Source organism: Solea senegalensis, linkage group LG4, assembly GCF_019176455.1.
Source record: "Solea senegalensis isolate Sse05_10M linkage group LG4, IFAPA_SoseM_1, whole genome shotgun sequence".
Taxonomy (NCBI): Eukaryota; Metazoa; Chordata; class Actinopteri; order Pleuronectiformes; family Soleidae; genus Solea; species Solea senegalensis.
The window spans coordinates 14,656,385-14,684,072 of NC_058024.1; the positions used below are offsets into that span (position 1 = coordinate 14,656,385).

The 27,688-nt window shown below is 39.9% G+C and overlaps 4 protein-coding genes across 15 annotated transcripts in view; 3 read left to right on the top strand and 1 right to left on the bottom strand.

Annotated features, from left to right (window-relative positions):
- The first annotated feature begins 697 nt into the window (after positions 1-697).
- si:ch73-267c23.10 (serine incorporator 1) lies at positions 698-11,463 on the top strand. The gene is made up of 10 exons (XM_044024908.1): positions 698-814; positions 3,158-3,319; positions 4,221-4,414; positions 5,965-6,044; positions 6,161-6,298; positions 6,401-6,570; positions 7,439-7,529; positions 7,817-8,018; positions 8,802-9,029; positions 9,907-11,463. The coding sequence occupies exons 1-10, from the start codon at positions 776-778 to the stop codon at positions 10,040-10,042; spliced, it is 1,440 nt and encodes a 479-aa protein (XP_043880843.1). The 5' UTR covers positions 698-775; the 3' UTR covers positions 10,043-11,463.
- A 383-nt stretch (positions 11,464-11,846) lies between these two features.
- tp53rk (TP53 regulating kinase) lies at positions 11,847-14,271 on the bottom strand. Its single transcript, XM_044024424.1, has 2 exons — positions 14,028-14,271; positions 11,847-12,709 (listed from the first exon to the last, which is right to left on the bottom strand). Exons 1-2 carry the CDS (start codon positions 14,248-14,250, stop codon positions 12,222-12,224), a joined length of 711 nt encoding a protein of 236 aa, XP_043880359.1. The 5' UTR covers positions 14,251-14,271; the 3' UTR covers positions 11,847-12,221.
- Positions 14,272-14,372: 101 nt separating this feature from the next.
- slc2a10 (solute carrier family 2 member 10) lies at positions 14,373-21,373 on the top strand. 4 transcript variants are annotated; one of them, XM_044025064.1, is made up of 6 exons: positions 14,373-14,997; positions 16,078-16,151; positions 17,098-18,354; positions 18,723-18,845; positions 20,647-20,782; positions 20,907-21,373. In XM_044025064.1, exons 2-6 carry the CDS (start codon positions 16,148-16,150, stop codon positions 20,986-20,988), a joined length of 1,602 nt encoding a protein of 533 aa, XP_043880999.1. In that variant the 5' UTR covers positions 14,373-14,997; positions 16,078-16,147; the 3' UTR covers positions 20,989-21,373. The 4 variants fall into 4 exon arrangements, with proteins under 4 accessions (XP_043880999.1, XP_043880997.1, XP_043880998.1 ...); XM_044025062.1 differs by having other exon boundaries at positions 14,373-14,960; positions 15,984-16,151; XM_044025063.1 differs by having other exon boundaries at positions 14,373-14,960.
- Positions 21,374-24,323: 2,950 nt separating this feature from the next.
- Positions 24,324-27,688, top strand: part of plekha6 (pleckstrin homology domain containing, family A member 6) — a 54,190-nt gene continuing 50,825 nt past the window's right edge. For 4 of the 9 annotated variants that reach the window (XM_044023565.1, XM_044023567.1, XM_044023568.1 and 1 more), the window contains exon 1: positions 24,333-24,653. The gene's annotated coding sequence lies outside the window, so the exon portion shown is untranslated. Of the gene's footprint in view, positions 24,654-27,688 lie in introns of all 9 variants that reach the window. The other 5 variants (XM_044023570.1, XM_044023573.1, XM_044023569.1 and 2 more) reach the window with 5 other exon arrangements.

A 27,688-nucleotide genomic window follows, 5' to 3' on the forward strand; every position in this document is an offset into this window, starting at 1 on the left:
AATAATAATAATAATAATAACAATAATAATACCCTTCTTTTTATTAAAACACTTCAATAAATAAAATCTATAAATAAGTAATACAAGAACTGTTTCATAATAAGTTAATAAGCTTAGGGTTACAAATAAAGTAAAACAAATGAACAAGTGCATATGACAACTACTCCCTCTGGCGGATTAGAGAGGTAAGACGTTGTAATAACTGGTGGTCTTTATTTATTCAGAAAATCTCGGTCAAATAAAATAACCCTTTGAGTACATAGTCATCATAGGTAAAGTCCAGAATAAATGATGCATCGTCACATGTGACGAGTGTGTTCACAAAACCAGAAAACCTGGTCTCCGTTAAAGAAGGTACGAGAAGTATCAATGTCCTTCTTTAAATCTTCCCCCAAAAAAGTTTTCTCCACATAATATCGGTTATTGGTAAGTGGATACCTACCCTTTTTTTCTTCAAAAAACCCCAAACTTTATTGATAACTTTATATGATATACAGAACAGCAGAAAGGTACGCCTTCAACAACAGATACAGTAACGGATAACTGGAAAATGTTACATAAATAAAGAAATAGAAAAGAAACAACAAAAGAAGGAGACACCTATTATGAGTTTACAGCAATAACAGGTTGGCGTCGTAATGACGTCACTTAGCTTGTCGCGCACGAGCCGTGTGTGTGTGTGTGTGCGAGAGAGACACAGAGGAGGAGGAGGAAGACGTGTGTGTGTATCCACTGACTGACTGACAGTTTATCGTTGTAGTTGAACCGGACAGTTATGGGAGCTGTACTGGGAGCCTTGTCCTGCGTGAGTTGGGTAAGTACGTGATTTTGCAAATAATATAAGTGCGTCAGAATGTTTAATTTGACTTTAGAAAGAGCGAGTGCGCGGCAGGTAAACAAGGGTGAACAGTTACAGGCAGCTACCCTTGATTTAAATCGATCACGGAGACACGTACATGAGATTATCTCTCTCCACACACACACGTGTAGCAGAGCTTTTGCATTGACACAATGTCCTCTCTGTATACTTTGAATAACGTGTGCTTTCACTTTTGTAACTGTGACTGACTTTGAGGCGCCTTTAAAATCCAGCACACTTATTGTAATACTATTGTTAACATGCAAGTGATGTATCTGGTAAACGTGAAGAAGACACAGTAAAGCAAAGGGTTAATCATTACACACTCAGTCATCTGCTTACACGTGATTAATTGGATTAACGGTACAGAGCCAACGACAAACCAGACTTTCCGTCAACATAGTGGACACAGATGGAAGCAGTGGACTACAAAAGAAGTGTATATACTGTATTATGACTAGAAGGATGGAGAGGATAGAACAGTTACCACAAGACGATAAGAGGCTTAGTCTGCTGGAGAGCCACAAACACTTTCAGCTATTATTTACAATTTACTGTCACAATTTTTCTCACCAAAATGATCACGATTCACTATATTATCAGAGATAAAAAAAGGCCAAAACACACACGTGCATATACATACTGTATATAAAATGATCTCTGCCTGTACCTGAGTTTCATGGTTGATGCAGCATGAGAATAGATATGATATGATTTGTGATAGAAAATGCATGTGTATTAGGGCTGCAACTAACTAACTAACTAATTGTTTTCATTATCGAGTCACCTCTTGGTCCAGAAAATGTTGATCAGTGTTTCTCAACGTGGAAATGATGTTGTCCTCAAAAGTCTTGTTTTGTCCACACACCTGACCAAAAGTTGTAGCAAAGAAACCAGAAAATATTCACATTTAAGGAACTGGAAAATCAGAGAACTCGTTTCGGTTCTTTTAAAAAACAACAACAATCAAACTAACCACCAAAATAGTTCACAATTAATTTAGTTATTGATTAATGATTGATTAATCGAGTAATTGTGAATAGAGAAAGAATCACTTTTTTGTCAAAGGGCTGCAACAATTCATTAATTGATTACTTCAATGATAGTCAACTTGATCATTGATTAATCAGCTTGAGAGGAAGTAAAAAGAGAGAAAAATAAATAAATATCATGCAAACTTAGTCTATTTACTAATTTTACTTTATTATGGACTAAACAACTACTTGATTAATTGAGGAAAATAATTGACAATAAATCAGTAATGCAAATATGTATTTGTTGCAGACCTACATGTATCACATTTACAGACAGTCATTTTGAAAATAAAAACAAACAAACAAACAAACATCCCTACAAGGCGTGACCAGCAAATATGTTGGGTTTATGTTTCTGTAATGTTAATACACAAGCTCTTTAACCAAAATTATATTTTTAATGCTAAAATATAATAATTATTGTTATCCATCAATTTTCAAATGTACTGTTTTACAATAAAAATAGTATTAGTTCTTGATTAAGACAAATTATAGTTGTATAGTTGTGAATTCAGTTTGTTGTTTGCCAAATAAATAACATTTTTAGTTTTAACAAAAACTTTTGAATGATTTCTAAAATATTCATGTTTTCTCATTTTTATGATAGGTCTAATAAATTTGTTTAACAGCGATCGTAAATAATAATAATAAAAAATATTTCAGCTCCATCTGTTTTCATCTGTCAGTAATAGAAATAAGCAATGTTCAGGCAAAATGAAGACCAAGTCTTTTTACTTTCTATGCTAATGAACAAATATTCAGGCTTTGCTTCATGGCAAAGCATGAGCTGAGTGGTCTTGTGCTCTTATCTGGCACTCATTACCATGACATCCATTACCAAGGCCTAGACTGTCGTAGCACTAAGCTGGCCTTGTCTGGCCCGGCTTGGGTATTAACTTGTTGACAAAATCTGAGCATGTGTCTCTTGACTCCACTCAGTTATTTCTTTTTGAACCGTATGTCACTTAGCCAGACAGCATTTTGATGTCATTCATCATAAAGTATTTACAGATTTCTCCATACATGATTATCCCGACAATAGACATTTACCACAGAGGCAAGAGTGCTAGTGTCACCGTTTTAAATGTGTGTTTGTTTGTTTTTTAAAATAGTGATGTAAAAATGACCTTGAATGCCTCTGATATCATGAATCATATCGCAAGTCCTGTCAAAATAATCAAAATATTTCAGCCCTAGCATGTGGTGTGTGCCTGTGTGTCACAACACATTTGTTATGTTATGTGTGAATTGTTCTTTGTCCTAGGTGCCATGTCTGTGCAGCAGTGCAACATGTCTGATGTGCAGCTGCTGTCCAAACAGCAGAAACTCCACTGTGACCAGAATCATCTATGCCGCCATCCTGCTGCTTGGGACCATTGTGGCGTGCATTATGCTGTCGCCGGGTGTGGATGAGCAGCTAAAAAGAGTATGAGTGGATCATGTAGAGCTGTATGCTCTCTAATTCTGTAATGAGATGTAACGCATGCTTTTAGGTCAGAGCTGAATCCAAATTGTAGTTCTTAATTCATTGAATTGCAAACAGAACATCACAGAGAAGTATTTATTTTATATCTTAGTAGTTAGGGAGATAGTTCAGGTCTTTTGAAGTGTGGTTGTGTAAGGTAGTGACACAATAGCTAGGTTTTCCATTGTTAAGTGGGAACATAGAAAGTTAAATGAAAGGTGAAAAAGTAGGTGTATTCATAAAAGTTTAATGCGAATAAGCGCAATGGAAACAGATTTAGTGAATAAAAGAGGACTTTTAGAAATTATGCAAGTGACACATTCTCCATGTTCATTTCACTGGAAAAGTAGCAGAAATGATGAATACAACAGTGAGTGAGAGGAATAGACCACAACTGTCCTTCTCTTGTAAAGAATTGAAACCTTTCCAAATAAAATCAGTGCATGCTTAAGTCTATGACATGGGGAATATGTCTGCCACTGTTTCCACAGCCTTTTCTGCCTTGAAACTAAATTTAGGCAAACTGCTTACTCTATCACATCAAAGTCCAAAGTGAAAATATGTGATTTTACATCCCAACGTGAAGGAGTTGTTGACCCACAGCTTCTTTCTACCAGTTACTAAATGTGACGTTTGTGTTTGAAATCATTTGTTCTCATTGACTTTAGTAACACAAACTGACCAAACAAGGCAGTAGTAGACCAGCAGTGCCCATGTCTCCTTGAGCTAAAAATGTTGATTTTCTTCCTGGACTTGCATGTCTGCTCTCATGGTGACAAGAACCACTATGAGAAAATTCTTAATTTAAGCTAAAACAATCTTCATCTTGTTGTTTATAGTTTGCAAATTTGATTTGTTGTAGATCCCAGGCTTCTGTAAAGAAGGTGCCGGCTCTTCTATCCCCGGCCTGCACGCTGACGTCAACTGTGAAATGTTTGTGGGCTACAAGGCTCTGTACCGTGTCTGCTTTGGAATGAGCATGTGGTTCTTGGGCTTTTCCATCCTCACGATTAATATCAAGAACAGCAGAGACCCCCGTGCTGCCATTCACAACGGGTAAGGATTATTACAAACAACATGATGTCTATGGTGGGTTTGTCTTTCTAAACGACGTCATTGGCTGCCAGCCATTTTCAGAGCAGTGGCCGAATTGACGTCTATAGCAGTCAATGGCAGCCAATGAGTTCATCTAACGTCCTTCTGATTCACTTCTTCTTCTTTCTTTTAACTTGAGTATATAAAGAGATGTACTGCTTGTGATGAGCTGAAAGAAAATGATCAACCAGCCTGAGTCTTTGGGTCACAAGGCCAGAGGTGTTAAAGTTATACAACATGTTATACAGGAGTTGGCCTTTGTCCTTCAGTCACATTTTATGCCTTGAGATCCTTTAGTACAGCTGCAGCCACAGTGCTTTTCTAATCATGGATGGTTCATAATGTTTAAAAATGCACCAGCAGTCAAGTCACTTGGTCTAACCAACAATAATTATGTTATCCTCACATTAGCTCTTAAGGTAGGATATTATTTGGAAAATTAGACAAGGGAGCTGTGTATTCACACACGAAAGAGTTAAGTTAACCCATGCCTGAAATATTACATTTTTAGGGTCCTGCTGAAATAATATAAGTATGCCAGACTTTTCTCCCAGGGGGGAGAAAAGCGGCGAAGGCGTGGGATGGGGGTAGAGGGATGTGTAGTATATGTGCATGTGTGTTTGTGTCCATGAGAGCGCGTGTGTGTATAAGCCTGGAGACTTCGCTTTGCCTAGCTCACAATCAGTGTCTCAGTTCAGTTCGTGGGATGCGATAACATAGCAGGTTGCCATAGAGACGTCCTTGATCGGGTCCCAGACAGAGTCAACAATCATCAGGTGTACGGACACCTGGTGATTGAAGGAAGGGAGGGCGGAATACAGAGCATCTCACTGCAGCGATCTCCTGGGAGAGTTGTTCCAGCAACGGCCTTGTCCGAGACTGGTGCCACAGGGTCCGAAACACAGATTAAGTAATGATGACTGTTTGGGTTAGGGCGAGTAGTCGCATTCCAATAGACTCAACTTTGAGTTTGTCCATTCTGGTCTCCAAGTCGGTCCATTCGCTGTTGCAAAGCCGAAAGCCTCTCCAAGATGTTATCCATGTTGCGGTTAGTAACCACAGTCTGAGTGCTGACAGCTCTGCCCACCCCATCAATCATATTGGGCAGCCTCGTGGGGCTTTTGACTGCTGTCACCATCTTCAGAATTTTCCGATACATCAGAGCCATGCCTAATCCAATCAGCAGATAGCCTGTTATCATGGTTCCGAATAAGTAGACATCTTCGATGTCCTCCACGGAAAGAATCGCCAGGCACACGACCCTCCACTTCTCCCAGGAGTCCCTCATGTAACCAGCGGCGAACGTTCCGTCAGGGCATCGGGGTTCCCCCGAACCCAAACTTCTCGTCAAATCGATATTGTGTCACACTTTGCTGTATGAACGTCTCGTGTTTTCAGCCATTTCATAATCAAGTGTCATCTCTGATATATATAGCTACATCTATATATTCATACTTTTTTATTGCTGATGTGTCTTCTGTACTAATAACTGTCGGTTAATCTATTTTCAGATTTTGGTTCTTTAAGTTTGCTGCCTTGGTCGCAGTCACAGTTGGCGCCTTTTACATTCCAGATGGGCCTTTTACCTTCGGTAAGAGCTTTATATTTTAAACTGTTTTCAACTCCGATCATGACATCCAACATATAGATTTGATCATTTCTGACAGTTGAGTAATAATAATAACCCAATGCGTCTGTTTTGTGTAGCGTGGTTTGTGGTGGGCTCTGCTGGAGCTTTCTGTTTCATTCTGATTCAGCTGGTGTTGCTGGTGGACTTTGCCCACTCGTGGAATGAGTCCTGGGTGGACAGGATGGAGACTAGCAGCTCCAGAGTTTGGTATGCAGGTCAGTGGCACTGTGCCTCAGTAACAGACTGTATATAAACCCATACAGTCACAGCTGAAAATGACCTAATCAATCTGTCCCATCTCTGGCTTGTGTTTTCAGCTCTGCTGGTGGTTACAGTGCTCAACTACATACTGTCGTTGACTGCAGTTGTACTGTTCTTCATCTTCTACACTAAGCCTGATGGATGCTTCATCAACAAGTTCTTCATCAGCTTCAACATGTTGTTCTGCATAGTGGCCTCGGTTATCTCTGTGCTGCCCAAAGTACAGGTACAGACTGCTCTGCAGCAAACATTCAGTCAAGCATTGACACTAAAGCAATTCTATAATTCCCGTGACATACATGAACATCTGTGGTGTTCATGGTAATATTTTACATAGGCCATAGAATACTGTAGTCCTACTATTAAGGATTACAGTTCTCTGTTGCTGATGTTGATCTTCTGCTGCCTTTTGTGTCTCATTAAGCAAATGACTGCTACAACGAGCCACTTTATTCACTCGCTGTAACAATATACAACGTTAAACTCACACAGAAACATTCACTAATGGTTCTATAGTTACAGTTCAGAAAATAAATTATGTTTCAGGTAGTGGCAAATGTACTATGAAGACGGTAGTTATGCAATAGGCCAGAATTTGCATATGTGCATATTGTTTCACTCCAATGAGAGACTGAGTCTGTTTGAAACTATAATTATTGTTTGGTTTCAAAATTCTCCTCATGACCTAAGTCTTGTGGAACAAACAAATAAATAAAATCAGTGTCTGTGGTCCCCACAGTATTGGAATAAACATGACCAACCATGTAGTTTTCAACCAAATTGACTGATTCACTGGCGTATCTGTTACTAACTGACCTGACTCGGATTTGATGTAGTCATTATCAGTGACTCTGTGCTCCACTTTGAGAACCACTTTGCGATGGACAACAACGTCTGCTGCTTATGTTTCAACAGACTAATATATTCCTAATCACCTCTCTCTTGCTTCTGATTTGACTTTTTCTTTAGAGATTCAGAGGTTTTTCTTTCTACCATTCAAAACAGTATATTCCACTGTGAACTCAACATGCAAGTGTAGGAAGTAAATCTTGTGCATTCAAACATTTCTGACTATTCTATCTGTTCGTCCCCAGGAATCCCAGCCACGTTCAGGTCTTCTACAGTCCTCCATGATCACCCTGTACACCATGTTTCTGACCTGGTCTGCCATGACGAATGAGCCTGGTGAGGCTGTTTTTTTGGTTGTGTGACACAAAACTTTGATCACACTAAGGGTGCTGTTGTTGTTCTGCTCAAAGAGCATTGGTGCAGAGTCATGTGTTGTTGTTGACTGACTCAGTAAGTCCAGATAAAGAGCATCACAATTCATTTGAAATGGTTTTAGGTGATTTTTCAAGCCACTGTCATGATGCCCTGTCTTGTGGTGAGCGTGAAGAACATGTCGGCCTCCTTCATCCAACACACTGATCTATAGATTAAAACTCTGCTTTTTTTCCCCCTCCTGCTCTCAGACCGAGCGTGCAACCCCAGCCTGCTGAGTATCTTCCAACAGATCGCAGCTCCCACACTGACTCCTCTGGAGATGGAGAACCAGACAGCTGTGGTGATCATTGGCACAGATGAACCTGTCCTCAACTCTCCATACCTGCAGTGGTGGGATGCTCAGAGTATTGTGGGGCTTGTCATATTTGTGCTGTGCATCCTCTACTCCAGGTAGGGTCACTGCCCCAGGATGACATACACGAAAAATTATAGTTGGTAACTGATATTACTGCTTCATACAAGTGTACAAAATGACATTAATTGGCATTACAAAAGGTTTGCAGGTTACCTAAACACAATTACATATATTCTAATTCACAATTTTATATGAATGAAAACATAATTCTAATTAAAGTTAGTTAACACATTATACAAACATAATTTAATGTAACGTGTATAACACCATCAACATATTAAAATTAAATTTGAGGATGAGAACTTAAAAATATGAATTACCATGAATTTAAATTTTTAATGGTAAAGAATGGTGTAAAGCTTGGGTCAAGGATGCATATATAGGATTCTTGTAAAGCACCATCTAACCCTAGAAAAGTGCTCAACAAAGTTTAAATTAACAAAGTTTGTAATCATCATTATACAGTAATATTGAATGGCTTTCCAATTTCCAAATAATGGGAAAAAAAACAAGAAAACTGAAACAAGACACAAGCACAGATGTAAAATAAAAAAGGAACTTAAGTCAAGAAAATAAGACACCTTTTGTTCTTTTGGCTTCTCCCTTTTGCGGTCGTTACAGTGGATCACCTACCTCAACAAAAGACAATATATGCAAAAGAAAACAGGTGTAGATAGAAATCCAATTTTTGGCCTTTCCTCATTTCATAAAGATCCTCTGTAGCGATATCTGTATACGTTTGTTACCTGTTACTGCGCTGTGCTGTAGGTTCTTTAAATAAAACTGTCATTTTCCATTCGACCCTATTTTGCCCACAGCATTCGTTCATCCAGCACCAGTCAAGTGAACAAGCTGACCATGGCCTCCAAAGACTCAGCCATCCTGGCTGAGAGCGGCAGCAGCCCCGACCTCTCAGAGGAGTTGAGTGGACCCAGGCGGGTGGAGGATAATGAGCAGGACCTGGTTCAGTACAGCTACTCCTTCTTCCACTTCATGCTCTTCCTGGCCTCACTGTACATCATGATGACCCTCACCAACTGGTACAGGTTAGTACACACTGCCCTAACACTCTAACTACATACTTTTCAGTTCAGTGCTCACATTAAAGAGGTAAACATACCTGACTTATCAGCAAATAGGTTTCTAATAATCATTAACTTGATGAAGTGAAGAAGATTTATCTTCATAAACTCTTTCCAAGTAACTTCCCTTTTATAAAATAACGACACCACATAATAGATAAGACCAGTTCTGTTCTATTTGAACAGCTTATGTAGTTGCTGAAAATACTTTAAAGGTACATTTTGTTGAATTTAGCAACATTTATAAGTGAAGTTACACGTTCACAACTGAATACATAAGAATAATGAGATGTTTATGTCATATTAAAGTTCAAAAAGTGTGTTATGAAAAGGTGTTTTATTGCAGCGTCCCATCTATTATTGCAGTCATTAAACACCTCTCTTGTCTGTCATCTCTGCTATTTTTCTAGTTCACTGAGAGTAGGAAAGTTGTAGTGTCACATTTTTTAAAAAAAAAAGCACAGAAAACAGGCTGTTGGAAAAAAAAACTAAAAACAACTATCACTTTAATGCCTGGTGTGAATTGGGCCAAAGTGAAAGCAAGGCTTATGAGGAACAAGAAAAACACAGTTGGTGTCCTTCTTCTATTGCTTTTCAATCAGTTTTAACATCAAAATGTCAAATTTAAGACTATCTATTTCACCCAAGTTTTAAGGGCAAATGTTCAAGCTTTGTGTGCAAGTTATTTGGGTTGTTGTTGTAACATTATCGCTGAATCTCCAGACTTAAAAACTAGGTACATTTCTTGTGAAATACACAGACTAAAATTCCTCTGGTGAAGGTCAACCTCATTGTAGATGAAATGATTTTTCTCCCACCTTTGGCTGTGTTTTCCTGACAGTCCTGAGGCAGATTATACTGTTACCAGCAAGTGGCCAGCAGTGTGGGTGAAGATCTCCTCTAGCTGGGTGTGTCTGACTCTGTACATCTGGACACTGGTGGCCCCCTTGATCCTCACCAACCGAGACTTCAGCTGAGACTCCAGCTATAATGCCTAAATATTACAGTCAGATTTATTTTCTTTTTTTTTACACTTTTAATGTGTCACATGAAAAGAAATTGGGCGTTTTGTCTATAGTCTCTTTCCAAACTTTGCGCATCAACATAGCATTCATGCTCTAACAACATTCAGAATAATTAATGAGTAAAATCTTTATTTTTAACAATAAGAACGTTTTATTACAGTAATCTTCATTACAGTATTTACACTGTTTGTCAGTTGTGAGTGAATAGTTTACTGATAAGCCTTCCAATGCCCAATGTGTCTTTAAAAAGGTAAATTATAAGAGTCATGTTAAGTACAATGATGTAGTAAATCTGATAATGACACATTTCTACATTATGACTTGAAGTCCGTTTACATTTCTGCCAAACATGATATTATGGAGTGTCTTTAAGATATGACTGTAAAGTTTCAGTTTAGAAAATGAACCCATACAGTGTCAGACCTTAGATGTATTAATCAAAATGATATGGAAGAGCTTTTTGTGATACTTCTTTTAATATTTTTTCATTTTGTTTAATGGGGAAATATGTTTATTAATCATTGGTCAAATGCCTTTGTAAGCCAAAGTGATTTACTGTACTATCTGTTTGATTATTTCTTTGAAAATTTCTTTTGTTTAAAAGGCAAATGTTTCATTCACTTTGACTCACAAGAACGAGTTCATGTACAGAAGGAAAAAGTAAAGACACAAATATAAGAGGCAGAGTCAGTCCAACAATAGATGTGACAAGCAGCAGACTGACGACTCTTTATCATCATGTTTCAGTTCTACCTGGTTTATTCTTTGTTCACTAACAGTTTGGTAATATATTTTCAATTGTTACAGGGAAGTAATATAATGGTAATACCATCCGAGAATAATCAAAAAGTAAAGGTAATAAGTAGTAGAGAGTGTGTGGGACATAAGGTAAGATGAATTTCAAATTTATGGCAATTCATTCGATTCACAAACATTTTCATGTGGCGATATTACATTGATGGTGGGCCATAGTAATTCTCATGACCAAGCCATAAACTTGATAATACTTTGGAAATAACATGGTATTACTGTACGATTATCAGCTTAATACCATTGTTATTAACAAGCTGGGAATTGTTTTTAAAAATTGGATGGTATTACCATAATGTTGCCCCCTTTTACAAAGTTAAAACCATACCATTACAACATTGTTATTGTAAAGTGTTACCCTTTGTTCTCCTTCTGCCTCAGTTAGTCACTCCTTGTTTTTTTATGGTCTGCCTCATAAATCTGAAGATTCCTTCACCATAAACCGCCAGGATTATTACCGTGTCTTTGTGCTGTATCGAACAAAACACAAAATGTTACTTGCTCAGATCATACTTATACTTCTAAGACTTGAAAAAGAATTGATCAGTTGTTTGTAACTTTAACGTGTGTCTGTTGTTTTTACTGTTTAATTTGGCATAATACTTGCTGCCGTGGGTCACACGGTGATGTAGTAGTTAGTACTCTCGCCTTGCAGCGAGAAGACCCGGGTTCGAGCCCCAGTTGGAACAAGGGCCTTTCTGCATGGAGTTTGCATGTTCTCCCCGTGTGTGCATGGGTTCTCTCCGGGTTCTCCGGCTTCCTCCCACAGTCCAAAAACATGCAATGTGGGATTAGGTGAATTGGACACTCTAGATTGACCGTAGGAGTGAGTGTGAGAGTGAATGGTTGTTTGTCTCTAGTTGTGTGTGGCCCTGCGATGGACTGGCGAACTGTCCAGGGTGTACCCCGCCTATCGCCTGATGTAGCTGAGATTGGCACAGCACCCCCCGCGACCCTCTGGTGGAGGATAAAGCGGTAGATGATGACTGACTGACTATTATACACTTGGAGACATATTTATGATAAGTAAAATGAATTTCTGCCAGGAAATCAAATGTTACACACTGCACCTTTTAAACAATTCTGCATTCACACACTGCATAATGATAGGGTTTTGTTTTTTTAAATAATAGTTTGAAGTTTGACTCGACTGTTAGAATTCAGTAATATATTCCTGGTGCACTTTTTGAGATATAGTCAGTGAAAGTCATGAAAAGTGCCACCCTCATTACAGTCCATCATTAGAAGCAAAAGCTTTATGACAAAACATTTATTTTTTTATATGCACAAATACATTTTTAGATTTTAGGATGTTGGATCATCATCCCACCATGGACCTCTTCCTCCCTCTTAACCGAACCTCATCAAGCTTTTTGATGACTGCTGACGACTTCTTGGATGAGAGTGTGTAACTCTTCAGCAGCTTCTGGAACAGAGCCTCTGTGTTGGGATGGGTACTGAGGAAAGCCTTCTCCAAAACGTACAAGTCCACCCCCTTATCTTCTGGCAGAGCAGAGATGTAACTCAAGCCAAAGTCAATGAGGACAAGGTCAGACACTTTGTCCTCCTGACCATGTCTCAACAGCACGTTGGAGGTGGTCAGGTCTCCGTGGATGACGTCCTCATCATGCATTTTGGCCAGAACCTGGCCGATCCGCTCAGCGAGCTGCTCTAGCTTCTGTTCCTGACAGGAATCCGACTGCTGAGTGGAGGTGATGTAGTCACGCACAGTCGATGAACCCAGAATTTCCTCCATGAAAATACAGTTGGAGGTGTAGTCCACAAAGTAGACGACAGGGGCAGATATGCCTGAGGAGAGAAGTTAAAGGAGACTGATTAATCACAATGTATGGCTCCAAAGACAGTGGTTACTATAAACTTAAGTTATAGTGTCAACAAATAAGGATGGGCTCCTCCTATGTTGTGTTACTATTGAAAAACATAGTAAAAGTCCAATACCAACAATGCAATGATCCATGTAAGTAAGACTACAACTCGATGATTAGGTGAAACTCAAAGTAAATGATGACAATGATAACTGAGTCAATTAGAAAGTGAACTGTGGGAAACTTGTTCATCACTTCTCAGTTTTCAAGCTCAAACGGAACTGACAGCATTTCCATATTTCTCTGTTTAGTTGCTCCAAAACTGCTACGAGTGGATCGTAGCAGATGTGATGTGTATTTACAACTGACGTGCTGCATTTGTGTCACTCAGCCTCGTGCCAACTTTTACAGATGAAAATCTATATGAATGTCTCATAGATATTATATGCTGTTGAATTTTTATGAAGTTCCATTCATTTCATAAAAGGGATGTGCCACTTGACTTTGTGTCATAAAAAAAGAGAAACTGAGCAGCAGATTAATCCACATCAGGAGCACCGTGTGTGTGTGTGTGTGTGAAACTCAGACGAAATTAACTAAAGTGTGTGAGTTGACGGTAAAGAAGTAAAATGTGTTTTTGAAAACAATGGAGCTCTGTGGCTCTTCACCTTCCCTGGTTTTAGGATTACATTTCATTTGCAGTTATCATTTCAAGTTCGATCTGATTTCACAATGTATCACGATGCACAATACAGTCTGAATATGGAGTATAAATACCAACTTCCTGTATCCACCTATTACTTATCTTACAACCTGGAAAATCAAGAAGCAATGTTATGAGGTTGTAACTGATTATGTGCTGTCAATACATCAATGCAGAATAATCCATGTTCATATTGTTATATATCCTGAAAAACAATTATTTCAACACCTGTGGAAAAACAGACAACATCCACTGTAAGAATGAGGCTCTGATGCTGATCAGCAGTACAAAGTATAAGTGTATCCTGCCCTCTTGTGGCCTTAATAGTGCAAATCATTTCAGTTCCCAGTTCTAAAATAGTGACAATATGGGATTTCACGAATACAAATACGTGGTGACTTGTGTCTTACTGTAGAGCCATATACAACTATTGACAACCATAGTTATTATGGTACTTGTCATTTCTGACCCCGAGTGAGATTTGAAGAAACCAGTTAATGGTGGTTGTAAACGTGTTTATGAACATAAAACAACACAACGTTGGTTAGTTAGCTGATTTAGCTCCTGTTGAGTTAGTCGTGTCGTGGTTAAAACCCACCTGCTCTGCGGCAGCGCAGAATGGAGCGAACCTCCTGCACCGCCCTGCGGTGCGTCAGCTTCTCGTCCAGCACCGGGTGTCTATATCGTTTCGGAAACCTTTCTTTCACTATGGCCGGTTTCCCGAGAAACTGTACCCGGTACACCCGCGCTTCTGCTCCCTGTTTTATTAACTCTGCTTTACTCAGTAACTCTGGCACCGCCATACTGTGATTCAGAACCATGTTTCCTTCCTTCCTTCCTTCTTCTTCTTCTTTTTACGACGGTTTACAGCTATTTAGGCGCACTACTGCCTCCTACTGGTTTTGACAGTTCACTACACATGAGACGTACTACTGTAACTGTTGGCATGCGTTCTTTTACAGATGAATTACACTCCTTCCTTGTTCTTTTTGAAGCATTCTTGATAACATCGTGTGAAGATGGAACACGCCTTTTAATATTATTATTTTAAATAATGATGAGATAAGAATTGTTCGCATGAAATGGGTCATGAAGTTGTTTTCACTGAGGGAAAGTGTTACCGTTCTGCGTAATTAAGGACAACAATACTACTTTAACTGTGTTGTTATTATTGCTGCTGTTACTATGAACATGATAGAATCTGCACTATGCTGCTCAGCAGATGTCGACCTCTGGCGTCAAAACCTCCTTTAGGCAACAACTTTCCTCCCTTTGCAACATGATACGGCTGCCACGTAGCTCAAACTTCCTGAAGAGGAGCCAGTGGAGTTTGAGAGGAGCGTCTTAATTTGGCTAATCCCCCCAGCTTTAGCGGTGAGTCTATATGTTGTTGTTTTTTGACACAGTAGCAGATTGATGTGCAGAAGTCAACGGCGACTGAAGAGGCTCCTCACAGCTCCGGACTGTTGTGATATTAGCAGGGACAGATGGGTGGAGGGAGTGCTGCATCTGTACGTTCCGTTGCAAACAGGTACAGCCTCAATAACTTTCTGCCGGACATCGTCTTTGTGAGTATGAGAGAGAGAAAGTTTAAAACTAATGAAAACAGCAACACTAATAGATGCTGCACCCGTGCTCCATGTAATCCTACACTGAGCCACAACATTAAAGCTGCACCATGTAGCTTTTAAACATGAACATATGTTTGTTACATTCATAATGAGCCCTGATAGGGTTAGGGGATATTTTTAGACCAAACTTTTGCTTTCACTCACAATACTTTTTGCGTTCCCTCGCCAAACTTTGTGTTCCCTCACAATACTTTTTGCGTTCCCTCGCCAAACTTTGTGTTCCCTCACAATACTTTTTGTGTTCCCTCACCAAACTTTTTGTGTTCTGGGGAGTTCACGCAGGGAGCAAGTGACATACACAGGCGGACAGTGCCACCTGAGGCATGGGAAGAGACAGGGAGCACTGTATGTACTGTGTGTGTGTGTTTTGAAGTTGTGTCACCTGGTGACATTCCCATGCCACACACAGGGTGTGATTAGTTTTAAGGCAGAGGCACGACAATAAAATTATGCCTGTAAAGTGAGATGGTGGAACCATTTCAAGCAGCTGGCTACTGTTTTAGTAATTCTTCAGAAATCCCCAAAGCGAGGGACGAAAGCAGTTATGCACTGGAACTTTAAAATCATCCATCCATCCATTGTCTACCGCTTTATCCTCCACATCAGGGTCACAGTGTTGCTGGACCCTGCGTCAGCTGGGATTCCAGTTTCCCACAACCCTCATGTGGAGGATAAATTGGTAGACGTTCATTTATTTATTCTCTTCATCCAACAGTAAAACCAGTTTAAGTACTAAAGGGTTTAACTTATAAACACAAGTGAATTTTAATTAAAAAAAATAAAAACAGATCTCTACACAGATGTGCAATTTGCTCAGTCTGAAGTGGACACCCTAATGAAATCCTGGCAGTCTCAAGGGTTGTCATGGTGATGGTCCTGCAACAACAAACACTTGTTGGCTCTACTGTCTTTTCTCTGAGCAGGACACGAGACTCTCTGTGGGTGTCAGAACAGGAGAACAGGAAGGCACCACGGCAACTATCAGTCACTATTGTGTGTTTTGCTTATATTTTAAAGATGAAGTCCTTGAAGAAACGTTTCAAGTTCTGCACAGCGTGACTGACATGCACATAACAGGACACAAGCAATGGGTAAGCCGTGTGTAAACAAGTGTTCTATTCACTGTAGTGTTTTCAGAGAAACTTAACTATTTAGGTAGCAGATGTATGAATGAATATCCCTTGAAGATCTGATAATTGTAATATGTTTTAGTCATTTTTTTTATGTTGAAGTCTCTGAGACGGCATTTACCATTAAAAAAAACAGCCTGCCTCATTTGCATTTTGTCAAAAGATGCTACACATCAAAGGGTAGTGTGGTGATAAACAGCTGCAGAGGACTTGGAGTGACAAATACTAACTGGAATATGAAATCTATATTTACAAATATTTACAAATGTTTTTTTTCTGAGATTAGATACAGGTCGTTGATTGCAGTTGATTTACTATTCCTGGACTGAAAAGTGCCTGAAATAAAAAATAAATAAAAGAACCGAAACTCTATTGACAGTAATGACTCAGTTTTATTTAATTGTACATTTGTATATAGCAATTATGAATAATTAGTCCTGCAATTATTGTGTTGTGCTTTATCTCACAACTGAATTATGATGATTTATCATGATTATTATCCCCACATGTATTACAGTGTTTAACTTGGAGGCAAACAACCCTGTATTTTTGCTTTGCAGATTCTCACAACAAAAACAGACACACTCGTGTGCTATTTGTGTAAATCACACACAGTGCACTAAAAATACTCTGACACAAATGATTATTAAAACAATCAAAGTATGAGATTCTGTCACTGAAAGTGCACCACACAATGAACACCCTGCCAGTTTAAAAGCAGCATTGAGAGTGTTGGGTATTATTCATGTAATATGGTCTAATTCATGCCTTATTTTAGCTATGTCAAATCAAGTGAACAATATACAAACTCCATTAACCATACCCAAATTAATGTTGGTAATCGCTGATGGTGGAATTGACGATCACATAGAAAAGCATTCATCTACATTTGTTTCCATACCCCTAGGTTCCTCCATCCTCCCATTGGCCAGTGTGGTGTCCACTCTGGGGGGCCTGGTCTTTGGTTATGAGCTGGGCATAATCTCAGGTGCCTTGTTTCAGCTGAAGGCAGAGTTCAGTCTCTCGTGTGTCCAGCAGGAGGCTCTGGTCAGCTCTTTGTTATTTGGAGCGCTGTTAGCCTCTACCATTGGTGGCTGGCTGATTGACCGTCATGGACGCAGGAACGCCATCCTCCTCAGCAACATCCTTATCCTGACAGGCAGCCTGGTCCTGCTCATCAGTTCCTACCCTGCATTAGTGGTTGGGAGGATAACCGTGGGCTTTGCCATGTGTATATCCTCCATGTCCTGCTGCATCTTTGTGTCTGAGATGGTTAGTCCAGACCGTAGGGGCTTCATGGTAATACTGTATGAAGCTGGGATTACTGTGGGGATCCTGGTTGCATATGCTGTGAATTACCTCCTTTCTGACTCCAGGAGAGGATGGAAGTGGATGTTTGGATTTGCTATATTGCCAACTTTGCTTCAGCTGCTCTCTGTGTGGTTCCTTTCGTCCAGCATGAAGAAAGATGTAAGCTACTGCTGTCAGACTGAAAGAGTCCTCATGAGTCCCGCTGAAACTCAAGAAGTAGATGACGCAAAACTTACCTCCAGCAAAGACAGCAAGAGGGCTCAGTGTGACAGCATGTACCTGTTCCAGAGTAAAGACAACATGAGGACTCGGACTGTCATTGGTCTCGGACTAGTGCTCTTTCAGCAGTTCACAGGTCAGCCAAATATTTTATTCTACGCCTCCACCATCTTCAGCTCAGTGGGCTTTCAGAGCACCAACGCAGCACTTCTGGCATCCACAGGCCTGGGGTTGGTCAAAGTGATCGCAACTCTGATCTCGATGGTGTTTTCAGACAGAGTGGGCAGGAGACCGATGCTCATCAGTGGATGCTCTGTAATGGCCCTGGGTCTGATAATCATTGGAGCCTTCTGTGGACATTCACCAATGAATGCTAAGACGTCTTGTAATTCTGTGAACACAACAGATCCACCTCAGTTAACTGCTGTAAATCAGTCAGTCTTTAACTTACCTCTCGATGAGAGCCTCAGGCTTTTCCATAACAATACACGTCATGAAAATCTGTCATTTGAAGTTGGACAAAAGCCACTGGAACCTGCTGTGTCGCCCACGATCCACAGCTCAGTGGTGAACTGGGTGATTCTCCTTTGTATGATGGCTGTCGTCAGTGCGTACTCCGTTGGATTTGGACCAAGTTTGTATAATAATTCAATACATTGTTTTTTAAATGAGATATTTTAAGGTCCAGTGTGTAAGAATTAGTGACGTGTCACTGTGAAACTGCAGAGTGCAACAAATCCTCTGTTCAATCTTTCCTCTCTCAAGTGCATCAAGGAACTATGGTGGTACCAGACACTTACACAAATATGCTTATGGACAGGGGATTACATTTCTGCCAAGAAACCCACCTAAATGTTACAGACTGGACCTTTAATCATCAGATTTGTGTTCACTCATTTTGTATTTATTTTAAGCTGCACTCAGAGAGTTAATATTTATTTAAATGCAACTATACTGCTAGTTTAAACCAAAAAACACTAAAGAACTGTTGTCTTTGACCAGTGACCTGGCTTCTCCTGAGTGAGATATTTCCCACTGCTGTCAGAGGAAGGGCATTCGCATTCACCAACTGCTTCAACTGGGCTGCCAACCTGCTGGTCACGTTCACTTTCTTGAATGTTGTCGGTGAGTTCCCATAAAACCCTGTTCCTGTTAGGAGAGGTTTACTTATGAAGTTGGCAGTCAGGAATAACAATACCAAGTGAAAGCAAAAGAAACCAATGACAGTCGCATTGTAAAATTCCTGTTGATCCTGTCTGGTTACAGTCTTTAAAAAAAAATGCAATTGTGTATGTCGAATATGGCAAGTACAATAGTCAACAGAACTTAAAACTAGTGCCGTCAAACAATCATTTGTAACTTAATCGTGAGTAATTGCAGAGGTTCAGTAGTTCATCGCAATAATCTCATGAACCAGAGTGATTCTGTGACACCGAGAAGTATTTTTCACTGTCTATTTCACTACCTGATGACGTGATTGATCCGCAGTCTTTTTTCCAAAGCCACACTGTACTTAATTGTATTTTGTTGCATTTACACAGAACAATCATCAGCTGTTTTTGTGTGACACCGACTGACCAATCCCCCCCCCTCCTTCCTCCACCTCTCTGTTTCTCAGCACTGAGCACCAATAATTACACGGACGCTTAATGTGCACTGCTCTTCACATTCACAAAGGGTTCTGAATATTAAACTAAGAACATATTTTAAACGAGCTGCCCTAACCTATTCTTTTTAAAAGAACCTTCTATCCAAACGTCCCCAATCACTGCCACTGTCCAAACCAAAAGGACTACTGTACAATCACTGACTCCAATACCATTACAACAACGTGACACGTTATGTAGAAAGTGGAAAGACAGGTGGACTAATGTAGATGCAACGGCACTTATATGTAGCTTGTAAATATGTGAGCCTGATCAATCAGTGGGCTCATAGTATGCACAATAATGTCCAGCAGATACAAGTCCAACATTTTCATCTTCTTTTAACTTTGTTTTGGTCTCCGTGAAAAGTAACAGGATCCTACGTGCATGTGCCAAATCTCCTGTTTCATTTTATAGGCTTACAAAACAGAAGTGGCTACACTTCATGTTATTTCACATGTGGGTCAGAATTGCCTGAGTTGCTATTTGGACTGAGGCTGTCATCTGTCAGTATTAGAAATGTCTCTGGGCCTCGTGCAATGCATATATTTGTGCTTCATAAACAGTTTGTTTGAATTGCCAATGAGCTTGTACATGTGTAATATCCCCAGTGTGCTGTTATTGGACACATTACTGGCACATTGCAGAGCCAGTGGGCAGTAGCAGAACATCTGATCTGAAATTAGTGGTGCAGTGATGTGGATAAGCACCTACTTTGAGATTGTTTGTCTGGGTGACACATTCTTGCTGCTGCAGTATCTCATAAGCTGACTTACTGACATTATCTGCAGAGAAGACGAGGCAGCCGGTGGGAGAATCTGCAGACATTATAAGCCCTCCAGATAATCTGTTGGGAATGTTTTTTCATGTCTGAAAGCAGAAGTTTTGGGTGATAAAACAAAACTTTCTCTTGTGTAATTTTCACTTTTGTAAATATTAACTGACTAGCATGGCTTGTTGAGCCTAACCCTAACCCTGAACAGAATACTGTAGATCTGAACACATGTGCTCTTTCTGAGTGACACATGACATGTCGTCTGTGTGCACACCTCTACACAGAATCCAATCATCCGACATAATAAACAAAAGTGTTGTGCTGTCTGTACATACATTTAGGTATTTGTCTCACTGAAGGGACAAAAAAACCACAAATGTTTATTTGATTTGTGAATACATTGTTGCATATGTTCACATAGTCACAAGTATTTAGTTTGTTTGTTTGTTTTTGTTTGTTTAAACATCATTGTCATCAGAGAGTAAAGCATATTTCTGTTCAACAGATGCGATCGGTCTGTCGAAGGTGTTTTTTCTCTACGGGATCACCGCTGTCACAGCTGCTGTATTTTTTTACTTTATGCTGCCAGAAACCAAAGGGAAAACTCTGGAGGAGATAGACGCGGAGCTGCGATTAACCAGGTGGGATTATACACTATACATTTCAGTGTATTTCAAAATGAATTGCCCTTATCGACATGTAAATGCAAAGACATGGGATATCTCCTGAGACAGTGGTGTGTGTGTATTTGTTCTTGTTGAACAGGTTTTACCACAGTGACAGTTGCTGCGGCCGCGTCATTCTGAGGAGGACGTCGCCACAGTACCAGAGAGTTCACACAACTTAGCATCTCAGAGTGAATATTCCGAAACTGTTATAATCACAAGACATTGGCCTACACTTGAGGGTTGGTTGAAACACATCCGGAAAACACAAAATAAAGTCATCCTGTCCACAATAATAACAGTAATCTAAATCAAGTTTATGGCTTGAAGTAAATGTTGCCCTGTGGCTCTTGATATGTGTGTGGAATCTTGATGAAATGTGCTGATAAAGTCTGTTTTATTTTCACACATTGTTGTATTTGGTTGGTTTGACAGTCCAGAAAATTGTGACAACAGCATCAGTCTGAATACACCTTATTTACTATAACACAAATATGACATCGTTTTTACTGACATTTCTGCAACACCTTATATTATTTTAAATCAATAAACATGCCATTTCTGAGAGACATGTTTGATAAATGAATCACGACTTAATTGTTTGTATGTTTTATTTAAAAATGTGTGAGGGGAAGGCAAAGGGTTTTGTTCGGTGATCCAAAAAAAAAGAGTCTCTCACAACTCATGTGTTGGCTCTGACCCAGACTCAGGAAATCACTGGTGTAGATTATTGTCACACTTCCCTGTCAACTGTCAAAGGCCCAATGCTCTTTAACAGGAACCGATCCCTCCTGTCAGTGGTGTACAAAGACATTTTAAAACCGGAACATGTTTTATTTATGTGTTTATTTCAGCACATGTGCAGATATTTATGGGTCTGCTCAACAATTTTCTTAGACTGTATATAAAAATGACACATGGCCTGTCCTGTTACACTTTTATTTTGATATAGTTGGTCTGCAAAATGTTGTCTATTGTACGTTTCCTCTCTGAAGGTTGCAGGGCTCGTGGCTGCTGCTGTGGTTGTGTCTCGGTCTCCAGCAGTTAACTGTTGTACTGCAACAACACATCACCCGTAAAGCTACCATCAACTTCAGGTGCTCATTCTTTTCTTTATAATACTGTTCATTTTAGCTTTCACGTTGTTCTCGTGCACATGTCCTAGCTGATATTACAGAGAGAAAGAGAAAATCACTTTTCAAAGTCAACTCATCTCATTCAGTGATGGTTGCATTTTGCTGAAGTCCTGTTACCAGAACTAAAACAATATCAGCTTGTTCATTTGTTTTCCTTTGGAGAGAGTCTTTATTTTAAACATTTGTAAATTGTAAATTACATGTTCAAATAAATACAATTTGAGACAACAAAATGACTGATGATGAGTATTTCTCTACAAATCTAAAGCCTTTTTTTCCTATGAGTTATCTCTACTTTTTATGCAAGAAACTTGACATGTAATAGTGTTTAAGCTAGACTTGGAGTGAAATCATGTTCATGTATCAACTTTGGTCATTTCTAATTAGAGAAGTCAAGCAAGTTATCATTTTGTATATATCATCTTTAGTATTTACTACACCAGAGGGCGCTATTTATTCTGCTTCTCAGTCCAGAATAACAGCTGGAGTAACAGCTCCTTCTAGAAGAGGCAAACTCCTTCTGCTGCCTCTGATGCCAACATCCTGTAAGACCGAGCATTGAGGAGACAGACTGCACTGACCTGTCCACCTTTAACCCATTTCTCATTAATGAAATGCATTTTATATTTTGCTTGTTTTTGATATTATCAGATTTGTATTTGTCTTTTAGCGTCATTAAAAGTGCTGTTTAAAAATGTGTAATATACATTTATGTATAACTTTTTTTTTTATCCCTAATTACAACATGCAAGGAAAATATTTTATGAACCTGTATTCAGTGACTGTTCACATTTCTATGGACATGCATATCAACATGATGGTGTTTCAACTTTTTGAAGTGCATTTGGCTGAAAAGGGACCTTCATTATAACTATTTCCTGTCCATGACTGTGGCCTGTTTCCCCTAACACAGCAACAATTCACAACAAAATGTGAAATATTTGGTGTTGAACTGGCCTGAAACTGTAGTCTGCTGCTTGGACAGCATGTATTTCATCTTGCTTTGTTATAAATCACTGCCATCGCATCATTATCCTCATCTTAGTCATGTACTGTTTCAGCTTTTATTACTTTCATATACAGAACATCTCTGCTTGGAACTTGTGTTAATTTCTCTTTCTCTCTGCTCTCTCTCTGTCTGTCTCCTTCCTTCGCTTTCTTTTAAGACAGATGGCCACCCACCATGAGTCCAGGTCTGGTCAAGCTTTTCTCCACTCTTCTTTCAGAAGGATGCTACCCTGTGCCAAGTGTTGGCTGCTGCTCAGTCTGTGAATAAAACAAGTGCCCTCGCATCTCTGTTATGATTCAAACGTGGGCTTGTTTTGTGGGGAATCCAAGCTTCCCACCAGATGGCTCCCGGAAGAATGGAAACGGTAAAACAATTTTTTTTGCACAGTCTTATCTTTTCTCAATGAAAGACTCTTCAGCACTCAGGCCACCACCACTTCCACCTCCTCTGAATACAGCTGCAGATATTTAAAATTGATTTTCTCTCACAAACACATCAGTGGATGGCAGACAATGTAACCGACGTGGTACCACGTGATTCAGATAATTCAATAAAATACAAGTAAATCACTTAGCTGGAACCACATCATCATCAATATTCTCATCATCCTCAATTTAAAACAGGAAAGGGCCGCTGAGAGCATGTTCTCCTTTTCAAGGTCACCCTGCAAAATGTAATAAAATAACATGAAGACATTACACAAAAAAAAAACTACATGATGCTGTCAAAAAACATCAGGGAGACAAGAAACAGTCAAAGAAAGCACACAGCTTCACATTCACACACTAAAATGTGTTCGATTGAGTCATTTTTGTCCAATGTTGTGCATTTCTACTCCATAAATACTGACATATTGCTGTGAAATTTGTTTTTTTTGTTTGAATTTTTGTGACTGTCCCGTCAGCTTTTGCTCGTCATGGTTAGTGTGCACTCAATCTGAGGCAAGAGACAAGGAAAATGACAAATATCAGATATCATCTGGCATATTACTGAGATGCAGAGATAATTTGATGTCTTCCCTGTTCTGGTCTTCTCTGTGTTTATGTAAACACAGCAGGTCAAACATTAATGGCTACCTTTTGTCTTCATGTGCGTAGGCGACGCCTTGTACCAGTGTCTTGCCTCTCTCTTTGAGGTTTTCTTTGTCTCTCTCTCTCTCTCACTGTCCATGTTTGTGTCTCTTGGTTTTTTTCTGCTCAGGGAGGGGTTCTCAGTAGCAGACAGGGCTCATATCTCATTGGCTCATGCCTCCTTCTGTGTGCCCCAGCACTGCAATGAAAAGGGAAAATTGAACAGCACTGTGATGTCGCCCCCCTCCACCCATTCACTCTAGCCCTCTCTCTCTCTCTGCTGCTGCTCCTTCCTTCTCTCCCTCTTTTCATCTCCTCCACTTGCACTGTGACTGACGGTGGTCATGTGATGCTCTAATACCCAGGGATTTTCTGGCTTTTACCGGGCATGCTCCGTAGCCTCCCTCCAACCATCCCAGTGTGAGGAGAGATTGCCTTTTATTGTCCTGCATTCAGTCGCCTGCTCAGCTCCCTTTACTGGAGGATCTATTGTTAAGCGGTGGTGACATTTACAATGGTTAGGACTGACGGATGAATGGTGCGCTCACACCATCTTTCCACACTGCTCATCAGAGGATAAACACACGTTGGAATACATGTGTAAGAGAGAACAACAGGGATGAGGCAACATGGTGAGTGACATGCATGTTGTGTGTTTGGCTCATGGAACCATGGCTTCAATCTGTGGTTTTTATTAGCAATAAAAGGAAGTGTATTGATTAGGGATTGGGTCTTTTCACGAGTGTGCATTTATAAATAAAACCAGAATGGTAGCTCCAGTGAACGTATATGTGTATTTGGAGCCAGGAATAAATTATGTATTCATTGCTTCCCCCTCCATGTGTTGTCTAAAATTAATGTGCTCATTGGTTGGCTTGCAAGTGTGTGAGGTGAAAGCCCTCTGTCTGTTGTTTCTGCTTCGCTGAGCAGAATGCAGTGAATACTGGGCACAGTACAGGCTCGTATCATCATGCCGTTTGTACCATAAACACAAGAGCAGCAGCACAGACAGATGGGGTTGGTTTGTGCGGCAGTGGATGCCACCTGAGCTGATGTTCGCTGGCAGCACAGCATGGACCAGTGAAAGACAGACGTGCTGACATACCCACATTTTGGCTGGAACAATAACATAGGCAGCATGCGCTGTAACGTTGGTGGTAAATGTGGTCAAATAGACAGTGTGTGTGTTGTGTCACAGCATATGTAGTTCTGGTAAAATGTTTTGTTGTCTGAGGATGTAATTACCACTCAGTCTCTCAGCTGTGCTAACCACAAACAGGGCGTAACATACACTGACCGTGTCTAAGGTCCCAGCAACAAGAAAAGATGCAGGCGAGAAAACACAGGGGTGGGTTGGGTCTCGTGTCTGTGTCACTTTTTTATTATTATTTTTTTTTTAAACGTGTCCATCACAGTCTAAAGAAAATAAAAAATAAAATCAGAAGCTTATTTCCTTTTTCTGACTCTTTGGGAAAGGAAGATCCTGCAGGGACAGGTATCTTTAGCATTTGTCAATACTTGAAAACCTGAAATATTTATATTTAAGACTGTACTAGCACTGTTGGTCCAACCAAGGGCTTTTCTGTATGGAGTTTGCATGTTCTCCCTGTGTGTGTGTGTGTGTGTGTGTGTGTGTGGGTTTTCTTCAGGTTCCCTGATTTTCTCCCACAGACCAAAAACATGGTTAATTGGACACTCTAAATTGACAGTAGGTGTGAATGTGAGAATGAAAGGTTGTTTGTCTCTGTATGTTGGCCCTGCGATGGACAGTCCAGGCTGTACCCTACCTTTTGACCTATGTTAGTTGGGACCAGCTCTGAATCTTATGTGTATTTTATGTTGTGTGTGAATTATTATTATCCACTCGTGTTAACCTTTTGTGGACAATTTGCATGTTGTGCGGTGTCTGGCTAGCAGACTCTCTTCTGCACAATGCTGCCTGTTTGTTGACAAAACAAAACTAAGTAATGCTAAAAGGAAGAGTCATTCTTAAGATACACACGCGCTGATTAAAAACAGACTGAGATTCTCCTGTGGGCGTGTCTGCATGTCATCGGGGGCTGTGCTAAATGCCACATGGCAGTATTAAGCTAATCCCAGCCAATTCCTCTGCAATCCTCCCAGCAGAGCTGATCAGAGTCAAAGTAGGATGAGAAGCTTTGATTCAAGCATTCAGCCTCACTCTGTTGTGTGTGTGCTCAAGGGAGAGAGAGAGAGAGAGAGAGAAAGAGTTGCTGACACCCCGTCATCTAATACTGTGTGTGTCGTAGCCTTCGGAGTGGATTGGGTAAACCATGTTTCAGTAATGTGTGTGAGCCATTGTCACAAGCCACGGAGCTGGAGAGTATACATTTTTTTTCGACAATTCATTACATTTTCCCCCCTTAAATGACCAGCTTCAAAATCATTTTAACGGGTGCATTTAATAAAAAAGAATGATAACAAGAAAAAGCCATGTCTGTACTCTGAGCATGGGCATTATGGTACAACCAGTAAAGACACTGTAGATACATTTTGTAATCGATGAGGACTAAAAAATTAAAAATAAAAAACAAACATCTTATGACTTGGTCTTTCTTCTTCCTCTGTGTGAATCATAATCTGTTTAGATCTGCAAAACCAAGTGTTGCTTTAAATGAGTTTACCGTTATAGCTCATGTGTAGTTCCTTTCCTGTTCTGAAAGATGTAACAGTAAAAGGTTTATTTATTTATCTTCTAATTTGCTAATGGATGTGATGTGAAGTGAATTAAAGGTTAAGTACCTGTCTTCACTTTGCTCTGGCATGCAGACACTCCCCCCTACACACACACGCGCACATACTCACACACACACACACACCACCACACACATGCACGTGCAGAGACTCACATGTACTACAACCATGGCAACAGCCACAATTATGGGACAGCCTCGTTGCGCAGATTGAAAAGTAGGGACAAAAGATGTGTGGAGGAGGGGAAGGCAGAGGAGAAATTAAGGAGAGAGTCTGTTAGGGTGAATGAGAGGAGATACACAGGATGAAGTGAGGGGGAGAGACAACGATATCTAGTAAAAAATACAGTGGAAAAGGAGAGGGCAGATAATACAGTACTGGTTTGTAGACACTGCATTGTTCAGCCTGAGGCTTTCAGGTGGAAATGGATGGCACATGGTGTGTATTTATATAGCGATTTTCTAGTTTTGATGACCTATCAAAGCACTTTATAACACAGTTTTGCCATTCAGTATTCAAAAACTCACAGGCAAATGCATCGTAAACTAGAAAACAATCATAACAAAAACTGCTGGACCGACAAATGACAAACTAAAACGCGCAGCTTAAATACACAAGGGAAGGGAGGTTAACTAGACACCGGTGTGGCTGAGTATAAACAAAACAACAAGAAAAAACAGGAAATAAATAAAATGCACAGAAACAGAAAACATAACTTAACTCAAGCATAAACTGTTACATTACATATAATATTTGCATACAATTATGACCATTTTGTAATTATGCTCCTATTCAGATTGAAAAACTGTATGCGAATGCAACACTAAAATAGTAAGTAATGTCTATTTTTAATAATAATCCAGTCACAAAGTAGAGTCCAATTAGAGCACAGATGATGACGTCATCTTGATCTCCACCACAGATCAGGTGTTCTAAGAGTATTGAGTATTTG